Source organism: Anoplophora glabripennis, unplaced genomic scaffold, assembly GCF_000390285.2.
Source record: "Anoplophora glabripennis isolate ALB-LARVAE unplaced genomic scaffold, Agla_2.0 scaffold1006, whole genome shotgun sequence".
Classification (NCBI taxonomy): Eukaryota; Metazoa; Arthropoda; class Insecta; order Coleoptera; family Cerambycidae; genus Anoplophora; species Anoplophora glabripennis.
The window spans coordinates 18362-29706 of NW_019417134.1; the positions used below are offsets into that span (position 1 = coordinate 18362).

General features: G+C 34.0%; 1 protein-coding gene across 1 annotated transcript; it reads right to left on the reverse strand.

Annotated features, from left to right (window-relative positions):
* Positions 1-402: 402 nt before the first annotated feature.
* Positions 403-9298, reverse strand: LOC108913379 (RNA polymerase I-specific transcription initiation factor RRN3). The gene is made up of 8 exons (XM_018718930.1): positions 9135-9298; positions 8633-9077; positions 8472-8577; positions 8266-8418; positions 7677-8156; positions 6084-6262; positions 832-1090; positions 403-773 (listed from the first exon to the last, which is right to left on the reverse strand). The coding sequence occupies exons 2-8, from the start codon at positions 9075-9077 to the stop codon at positions 581-583; spliced, it is 1815 nt and encodes a 604-aa protein (XP_018574446.1). The 5' UTR covers positions 9135-9298; the 3' UTR covers positions 403-580.
* Between the last annotated feature and the right edge of the window lie 2047 nt (positions 9299-11345).

The window sequence follows — 11345 nt, forward strand, 5'->3', positions numbered from 1 at the left end:
ATAAAAAGACTGAATTTGCAATTAGCCTGCGGCATATATACAGCTGCAATTAAAACACGGAGATCATTCCAAAAACCAACAAATACACAGGATCTCATAAAAAAAAGTGTGGCTTATATTTTCGACATTTTAAGGCCTGCGCATACATACGCGGTAGCGACGGCGGTGGCGTTATTCAAATTTAAATATACCGCTCGTACCGCGACATGTATGTTTTGACCCATTTGTTTCTATGCGTTACATTCAAACGCCACCGCTTAAATTACCGCGTATGTGTGTGCAGGCCTTTAGGGTTCCCTGTCGCTGTCCGTTATTAGGAAGCTATACTTTAGATGAAAATCTACACCATGTTATATGAAATAATTTATTAACAGAAGGAAAAAGAAGAATTAAAAATCAGTATTAAGACAGAAAACGATATATTTAATACTTAAAACTGACATGAGTTGACACAATTATTAAATCACAGTTCATATATGCTATGAAGACCCTCTTTTCTCAATAAATATAGTTTGTATAAATATATTCATAGATGGTATATAAAATCTTAAATTAATTTTAAATACGATACATATATCATTTATCCTTTAAACTTGAAGCCAGGAGAACTGCCATAAGAAAATTTATTTGATTTACTACTAGGCGTTGACGATAGTTCTTGATTACATAAGAAGTCATCAATTTCATGGTTGGGCTCTTTAGTATCAACGTCCATTGGTTCTTCGCAAGTTTCCTCATACTCCCTGTAGAAAGGTTCGATTTTTTTACTAGATCTAAAAAAATGCAAATAAAGTAAAACCTAATAAATCAAAAATCTATAAAGAATTTTACCTTTCCAAAATATACGGATCAAAAGGGTAGAAAGCTTCCAAAACATTGTTGGACATAAGAATTGCTCCTCTATCATCCTGATAAATAATTGGCATGGTGTTTCTGTCGTTATGCTCTATTATTGTATAACAATAAGCTAACTGGTATTTTCTTGTGACAGCTGCAAAATTTTGCACCACAGCTGGCTGACAAACCCTCAATGGATTTAGCCTACTCGTTACCATTTTAGCCATATTCAAACTGTCTAAGAATACTACGTCTAAAAATTACAATTAAAAATAATATACAAGTTGTTCTGAAAAAGATCAGGCTTCATAGAACAAAAAATATTATTTGTTTTGGTATCTTCTGCAAAATAGATTTTATGCTGAAATTTTGCAGGTACATTATTGAGGAAAGTCAATGTAATTAGTTTTTGACTAGAGAAATCCCTAGCAATGATCTTCCTCGATAACATTTTTAGGATTACTAACATCGGGCCAAAGCTGACACGACAAAATATTATCTATAAAAATAAAAATTTAATGCTGTTTGTTGGCAAGCACACCACTTGAGAAGGGCTGGACCGATTTGGCAATTTATTTTTTTTTTGAAGTACTTAACAGTCCCAATATGGGTTTTAACGAAAGAAAAATTGGAAAAGTTGCCCAGAAAATTGGAAAAATTGAAAAAAACTGAAAAGTACTTATCGCGAACAAGTTTATTGAAATTTGGACAGGACAACGTCTATCCGATCAGCTACTTTCAAATAATTATCACAGGAAGAAAAGTCAATATATTAAGATATTTGATAATTTTATACGAATCGTAATAAAAAGAAAACAATTCTTGTAAATAATAAAAATAAAACAACCAATGATGATGATTGTTCCACAAAATAATACACTACATAAATATCCTGTTTACCTGTAACAATAAGTAATATTTAATATAAGGAAAATTTGGAAAATATTTTCCCTATTTCTAAATTTATATTTTTGGTCATGTAATGATTTTAATCCTGGACCTTTATATCGACTAATTTTGCACATTCACTTCCAGACTTTCACTCTCAATGTGCGATGTTTTCATTTTGATCTTGTTGCTATGAATTGTAAGAGTATAATTTTTAGTGAACTCGAATAATTTTATTTGAAACACCAAGCCCTAAGAACAATTTTTAGGTTAGGTTTTCTGCTGTGTATTTTGCATATTATAACGTAAAATTTCATATTAAGTAAAAAAGTAACTTTTACTAAAATTGCTGAAAATACAATTAAAAGAAATCAATTAAATGGACTTATGATATATCAATCCCCCGAGGGTTGAGCTACCTACCAGGCGCGTCCCTGGGTGGTGGATAGAGGGAGCCATAGGATCTCGGTCCTATGGCTAGGGTTGTCATAAGCAACTCCACTGGGGCTAACCCACTGGCTTGGACCCCCAACTCCCGTGTGGTCAGAGCAACACACCACATCGATCCGGAATTCGCTGGGAGCTAACCCACTCCCGGCCAATCGACTGTGCTGTCCTGTCAGAGGGGCGGCAGGGTGAGCTTTTGGGACAGGGGGGCGTGTAGGAGGCTGCAGAACTGGGCGTCGGTTGGCTCTGGCGTTCAGGGAAGCACAACCCTCTCATGACGTTGTCCTGTTTCTTGGTAGCCTTGCTGACTGCTTGCAGCATCCCCTAGTTGGGCTCTGTGGCGGGTGGGGAGCCAGGTGGACGAACATCATTTAAATCCTACATGCATAATAAAAAAGTCAAACTAACAGCAGCAGAGCGGCAATGTCTGCCACAACCTGAGGCAGAGGGGCAACACTTGCCACAACCTGGACAATCGTTCCTAACTGTCCCTCAAATGGGGGACAGTAAAAAGACCCAAAGGGGCAAACGAATATATGGGGCTGAAGCCAAGAGGAGTGCGAGAAGAGGCTCGAGCTGCAACTGCAGCTCCCTCCTCCAAAGGCGCCCACTCTACCGCAGGGTATCTGAGGGTTGCAATCATTGATAAGGACAACCCCTATGGGAAAATTCTCATGGATAGGGAGGCCCTTATCAAAAAATTACTGCTGGTGGAGTTGGACAAAATTCTTCTGACTACCGATGTTACAATTATTAGACCACCTGTGTTTCGCTCGAGGACTTACTCTGGTGAGATCATTAGGGTTGTCTGCGAAGACGAGTACACACAGACATTGTTGACGGACACAGTGGGAAGTCTGAGTCCTTGGGAAGGCAGTGCCCTCGCCGTAGTGCGCTCTGACCAGTTGCCAAGGCTGACAAGTCACTCTCTGGACTCCCGTGAAAGCCGAAAGCGACCATGGGGAGGAGGTGGTGATGCGTTGCCTAGCAGGTCAGAACCCCACGGTGAGTGTGAACAGGTGGTGCCACCATGAGGCCAAGGATGACCCACGAAGCTAATTTGAAAACCCTTGAGGCGAGGTCGATGAAAATGCACTACATCTTCCAGTCACTCGTTCTCAAAGAAAAAACACACGAACCTGCGGCGACAGCCACTTCTTCAACTCCTTCATCTCTGGTGCAGGGAGAAGAGGAAATCGTCCCCTCCTCCTAGGAGGCTGAGAGGATAAGAAAAATAACACCTTGCAGCTTTACAATGTTTGGTTTAATAAAGGTAAGTGTGGTACAGTGTAATCTGCAACATAGCATGGCGGCAACGGCTGCTTTATGTTGCCGCTTTGATGTGGAGTAGGGTACACTGGCACTGATACAAGAACCCTGGGTAGTTAAATCCAAGAAGGCGTTTTATCAATGCTGCTGTGGAACTTAGTTCTAGAGAGTCTCGTATGCCACCTCAACTTGGAAATTGGTATCTATTATGCAGATGATCTCACTATGCTGATTAGTGAAAAATTCAAAGAGATTATTTGCCAAAGAATGCAATCAGCCCTAAGATCTATTGAAAAGTGGTGTGAGGACCATGCTCTGTCAGTCAACCCCAGAAACATGGAGATGGTTTTCTTCACGAAGAAGAGAAAACTACGGACAATAAAGGCATCTAAACACTACACTAAGCATTGCATCTGATGTGAAATACCTAGTTGTTACACTCGATGCAAAGCTAACATGGAATCTTCATTTTGAAAGAAGATTAGAAAAGGCGTACATATCCTATGAGCAGTGCCGCAGAACCATTGGCAAAACCTGGGGCATGAAACCAAATGTGGTTATGTGGATATACACTGCCATAGTAAGACCAATGTTAGCCTATGGGGCTGTCGTTTGGTGGCCGAAATCCCAGCTAAACAAAAGCTCAGCCAAGTACAAAGGATTGCCTGTCTGAGCATAACTGGAGCTATGCGAACAGCACCCATCATAGCAATGGAGACAATGCTGTGTCTGCCACCTCTGGATGAGTGACCTTGAAAACCATGCTTCGCCTCAAAAACGTTGCTTTCAAACCGGATGTAGGACATGGAGAAGTTAGGAGTCGCCTATGGAACGAGGTCGTCAGGAAGATGCCCCTTCTTCAGGCAGACACTGGCAGTATTTCACCCCGCTGCATTCGACAAACCCTACACCGTACTAGTTAAGAGACAGGAGGAGACCGCTCGCGAAGATGTAATCAACGTCTTCACAGACAGATCAAAAAGGAAGGAAGCTGCAGGATGTGGAATATATTCCAGATCCTTGCATATCCGATATCAGTGGGCAATGGATAGACATGCTACCGTGGTACAAACGGAATTAGCAGGTATAACCAGCCACTAAAGAAATCGCAGACACACTGTGGGTAAAATCATTAGAATCTACACAGATAGTAAACAAGCACTACTGATCTTACATAACCATAAGATAATGACTAGGTCAGTCTGGGAATGTATGGCATTTGTGCCCTTTTCGAATTCATTAAAAATTAACTATTAAAAAAATATTGCCGTATAAATATCGTGGCACTAAAGGGAAAAAAAAGGCCCCAAAGTTCCAAAAAAACGTTTGCATATAAATGCAATTTTTTTCCATACAAAAGTTTTTAATATGTGTACGCACACCTACAATTCAATTTGTTTGTTTTGCCAAAATTAATTTTTTATTTTTCAATTATGCCATGAAAATGGTGCTCTCTGTAAAGATTGTAAAGTAATACTTAAAATTGAATTTGCCGCTGAGAATCACAGCATTAGTCTCCAACATTTCAAAACACCAAAAACATTATTAATACTTCTTTGAAATATCAATTTAATTTTTTGGTAATTATTATAAATTTTTTGCATTGAAAAAGGTAAATTCTAAAACATATATTGATTAAGATAATTTAGTTTTACATTTTTATTAGTCTACCTACTTGGAATTTATGAAACACTATCAGCCGGATTCACGAAAGGGGCGTAAGGCGTTAGTCGGACTAAGGAGTTTTGCGCCCGTGTAAACGTATTCACAAATAATGCGCTTCCCTTGCGCCTTTTACTTGCGCTAATACGTCAAAATTTAGACCTTCTACATGACATGCATAAAAATCGTGCAACTTAAGGTGTAGTTTATTAAGTTCATTGCATTTTATTATTTTAATTGTAATATATTATAAGTATTTCCAATGCTTTATAATAGTTTAACCACAAGACAATAGACGTGGCATTATAATAATTAATAGTTGCACCTTCTACGTGCACTTTTTTTTTAAATAAAACTTGTTTATTTGGTATGGCTGGATTCGGTTTTCTATAAGCTTTCCAACGAGCCCCCTCATGCCTTATATTTCCATTTGAAAAAAAAAGTAGGAGTAGCTGGGGGTTAGGGGGTTGAACAAAAATTATTATATAACCGAAAAATGGGAAAAAATCAAAATCAGTTTACGTTTCGGCGTTTTAAAAAAAATTAACTCATTCAAAAGATATGAATTTTATTCCGTACTTTTGGCCATCCCTGTATAACAGTAATGCTATAGTAACATTATAATACATAAATGTTTACAAGTCACGTGACCACCGAGCTTATGTAACCCAACATTGCACAACTGGTATTAGTAACAAAAATGAAAAACGATGAACAGTGAAAAACCATTACATCTACATTCGAGATAATGTGATCGCTGGCTGATTGGTTGAATAGAATTTCGAGAAAAATTACATCAATCACAGCCGATGAATAATGCGTCTTAATGTAATCTTGATCTTATTGTTTTAATTTTACCGAAATTTAATTGCCAACGTCAAGAAAATATAATTACTGGTCACATGGCCCATAATCATTTATGAAAACTCAGTAGTAGCAGCAGTAATATAGATTGAATTGATTCATATATAAAAACTTACTTTTCTTCTTTCCTATGAAATCTTTATGTCGGAAAGACACAATATAAAATAAAGCTTGGCATACACTATAAAATACTGAATGAACTCTAACATCAGAATTAACACATTCTAATCCATCTTGATTGGAGTTATAAGTATGAATCCATTCCGCCATTTGCTGTAAAGTTCCTTTTAATATTCTAGAAAAAAAAAAAAAATTATTTTATTACCTTGTCTGTAAATTACACATGGAACTATATATGCATACAGGATATTGTAGATGCAGTGAATACTTTTTTAATACTACTAGGATTACTAGAAGTTTATTTGATGGTATCCAGTAGCATAACGTGGCCAATATTTTTTATTGTACAGCGTGTTTTATATCAAAATGCTAACATGTTTTTTTAAAGGAACACCCTATACAAACTTGCAGTTTGTTTATGATGAGTAATAGAATGAATTAATAAGCATCATTAGTAATCAAAACCACTGAAACTGCAGAATGGTGCTTAAAATTAATAATAATGAAAATGAATAAATAGTTATGGCCGTAGATAGTGCTGACATCCACTTTTTTGTCCTTTTTTTTTTTTTTTTTTTTTTTTTTTTTTTTTTTTTTTTTTTTTTTTATAGGCAGAACAATTGGAAACATCAGTTCTTGCCCGATACTTTTATTGTTTAATTTTGAAGAGAATTATTATAAGTGCACAAACATTTAAGTGAAGTCGATTATTTGAAATGTGGTAACTATGCAAAAAATTACTGAAAATATATAGAAAGTATGAAAACATAATTTACCAATGGTATCCTCACAGTGCCTATATAATTTAGTTTTTGCCAAAGTAACCTCTACTAGTAGTATTATTAGTTCAAAGACCAAACTGCAGATTGTCATGGATAAAAGTGTGGTGGACTTTCTCATCAACAAATAATTAACAATTTCTACAGCAACTATGGCGCTAAAAAATTACTGAAATGTATGTTTACTTTTTTCATGCAATTCAATTTGCTGATATTTACATGCATTAAAGTGAGGCCATTATACAATATTTAGATAGGACAGCTTCAAGCTTTTCCTATATTTATCTTTATCGATGATAAAACGTAAAACCATCCAAATAATTGCCTCACTGAATTTAACTTTTGAATAATTACAATAACAAATTTCGAAGCTAAAAGTAAGAAGTCAAAGGAAGGCAAGGCTAAAGGATGAAGAAGCTGAATCTTATAAATATGTCGTAATATAAATTTTGCGTAGATTTTCATTAAATAAAAAACATAGCGAGTTTAATTTAAAAAATCCTATTCCAGTATTTTGATAAAAAAACACCCTGTATAGACAAAAACATTAATTCTTATTATAAAAGATTAAATCTCTAAATATACCTAATAAACCTAAAAGATATTGAATAGTTACACACTAAATTTACACCCTGTATATATATTTTATCTTAAAACAATATTCTTTATAATGACTAATTTCAAATATGATCGTTTTTATGAATACTGTTAGAAATAAGTTGCGCAATATTACAAAAGTAGCTAAAGAATCCACTAATCATTTTAAATTGCACAACTTGTGTTATATTAATAAATTAAAAATATACTTACGACAGAGATATAAAGTTGGCTCTTGCGACAAGACTAGCAATATAATTTACAGATGCCTGCCGTAAAATTGGAGGAACATTTGGGTTACAGACCTTTTTCCATAAGAAATTCAAAAATGCTTCTGTTATAGTTGATTTAAAACAACACATTAGGAACATAACATATTGTACGTGATGAGTATTATAAGTAGGTAGGATAACTTTGTCAAATACAGATATTACGTCTTGGTACAACGATTTTGTTTTATCCCACCTCAATTGACCATCCTTAGAATTGTGACATTCAGAAGTAATGTAATTGAATAACATATTTAAACACATATCTAAGGTATGTGCTACTGTATGACGGTTTACAACTGTAAAAGAGGTAGTGGAAGTTTTAACTGATTTCGAGTCGTCATCCATCAAAAACATTTCATCATCTGCATTGATAAACTTCTCTATTTCTTCCTTAGGAGCATTCACATCCAATATTATTAGCCTGAAATTGTGGAAAATTGACTATAGAAATAAAAAAAATATAGAAAGAAAAATAAAAATAAGAGGACAAGTATTATAGAATACATATTGAAATTAACTGGAATACTCACTTTGAACATATAAGATGTAAGATATCATGTCGAAAGGACGGTTGGTACTCCAATATCCATAAAACATTATGTAAATAACATTCATGTATATGAGTAGATTTATTATAATAAGGGAAGTACTTACTTATAGAATTCATTAATATCTCCTTACACCTAAAACCCACATTAGTTTTATATTGAAACAATAGCAATAAGATAAAACTTACATTGGCACAACATGCATCAGTAAATTTAACAAAGTGTGTACATTAATATATTTACGATTATTTGCATCACCTGGAATTCCATCTGGCCAATCTGTATCCCCTGGATCTAAAACATGGTTAAATTAAAATATATAATTTCAAATAAGGGTAAATATACACACCTGGTAAAAATAAAGTAACTAATTTTTCAATTACCAATTTTGCATGATAATTATGTGCAGATAATAAATTTACAATAAAAGATTGGTATTCTGACACCACACCATTATTCTTATCAATCCAGCTTACAGAAAGTATAGCTTCAACAAACAGCCTTAAATCCTGATTTAATAAAGTAATGCATTCTGTGGCTTCTTTCAAAAGAGAAGATATGTCCTCATCAGTTAATTCAGCGTCTCTTATAAGACACAACAAGTTTTCATAATCTCTTGAAATTTTATTTCCTTTATATTCTTCTAGAATATTTTGGACTTTTTGTGCATGAGGCAAAACAAATTTTACTTTATTTGGAGATTTTATTTCACTTAATCTACTTCTTAATGCTTTTCCCTTTTTTAAAATTGATGGAGGTGAAGAATTCTTCCTTCTACTGGAAATAACAGACATCTGAAAAGTGAAAACGTTAAAATTACATATGTCTTAGAAATAAAACTAAATGCTAACCTTAATTTTTCCTCTGTAATGGTAATCGTGCAACTTAATTGTTTTAATATAAGTGAATGAAATTTGTAAAGTAATAAATACTTTATACAGCCCAATTTATTTTTTTTTAAATAGACACCACCACATGTGCTTTTCTTGTACCGACAAGTCTATCAAGTCATGAACAATTGAACAAAACCATTAAAAATCTCAAACCAACAAACCAAGGATTCTTATATTTTCCCCTAAATTTAAGTTTAAGACCCTGTATAACTTTATTCGTTTTATGAATTGATCATAATGATCTAGGTAACATTTCTGTTTGCGTTAAATTAAATATTACCAAATTTATTATGAAATTAACAATTTTTTTGTGTTTGAAAGGATGGTAAGTATGTATAATATTCACAAAAGAACATCATGATTCGTGATTCTGTCAAAGTAAAAAATCATCAGGGGCTTAATTTTTGAAAACAGGAGAACTGATTCTCCAGAGAAAAAATTCACCTGACAAATTTCTCTTAAAAACTTAAACACTTATTTTTGAACGTTGAAGGAATCCAATTCTCTAGAGAAATTAATTTATGCCGTATGTCGAGGATATATTTGCAACTGACCAATCAGCGGGCAGAGTTTTCTTCAATATTTCAGTGCCATTATTGGCGACCCTGATGTTTAGTCACTTGATTTGATTTTTTAGTTTGTTTTGTAAATGTCATTATATTCGTCAGGGAGACTAGACATCTCCGTGATATTTGTAGTAATTTAATATAACTTCAATTTGAATAGAAGTATATTTGAAAACACAAAAAATTTAATATTATTATAATTATGATGAAGCGTTCGTTCACGTCGAAAGCGCAAAAAAGAAATTAATATGCTTAGAAACAACGAAGAACTTTTTAAAATGAAAGTTTTCTTCTACTTTCACTCACAAAAAGGCCCAAAAACAGTGGTCAGATATTGCTGAAACTTTAAATGGTTTAATTAATGTTGTCGCGGATGGTTTACAATTTCTGCAGCTTGCAAATTATTCATTATATTTAGAATTAATAATAAATTATTTGGATCCATTACAAATTTCAAATGATTACGCACCTTCGAACAGCGAATGAATGAAGTGACAATTCGCGCATGAGCATGAGATGACATTTGGATTCAAACTATTCGGAGAAAACGCCAATTCCCCCGACAAAACCCTGTGGAATTATTTCTCTTGATATCTAGAGAAAATATTCCACAAGAAAATTTCAAAAATCACATTATCTGCGTGTCAAGAGAAAATGACGTAATTTTCTCTAATGAACTAATTCTCCTGTTTTCAAAAATCAACCCCCAGGGGCTTGATTTTTGAAAACAGGAGAATTAGTTCATTAGAGAAAATTACGTCATTTTCTCTTGACACACAGATAATGTGATTTTTGAAATTTTCTTGTGGAATATTTTCTCTAGATATCAAGAGAAATAATTCCACAGGGTTTTGTCGGGGGAATTGGCGTTTTCTCCGAATAGTTTGAATCCAAATGTCATCTCATGCTCATGCGCGAAAAGTCACTTCATTCATTCGCTGTTCGAAGGTGCGTAATCATTTGAAATTTGAAATTTGTAATGGATCCAAATAATTTATTATTAATTCTAAATATAATGAATAATTTGCAAGCTGCAGAAATTGTAAACCATCCGCGACAACATTAATTAAACCATTTAAAGTTTCAGCAATATCTGACCACTGTTCTTGGGCCTTTTTGTGAGTAAAAGTAGAAGAAAACTTTCATTTTAAAAAGTTCTTCGTTGTTTCTAAGCATGTTAATTTCTTTTTTGCGCTTTCGACGTGAACGAATAACGCTTCATCATAATTATAATAATATTAAATTTTTTGTGTTTTCAAATACATTTCTATTCAAATTGAAGTTATATTAAATTACTACGAATATCATGGAGATGTCTAGTCTCCCTGACGAATATAATGACATTTACAAAACAAACTTCAAAATCAAATCAAGTGACTAAACATCAGGGTCGCCAATAATGGCACTGAAATATTGAAGAAAACTCTGCCCGCTGATTGGTCAGTTGCAAATATATCCTCGACATACGGCATAAATTAAATTCTCTAGAGAATTGGATTCCTTCAACGTTCAAAAATAAGTGTTTAAGTTTTTAAGAGAAATTTGTCAGGTGAATTTTTTCTCTGGAGAATCAGTTCTCCTGTTTTCAAAAATCAAGCCCCTG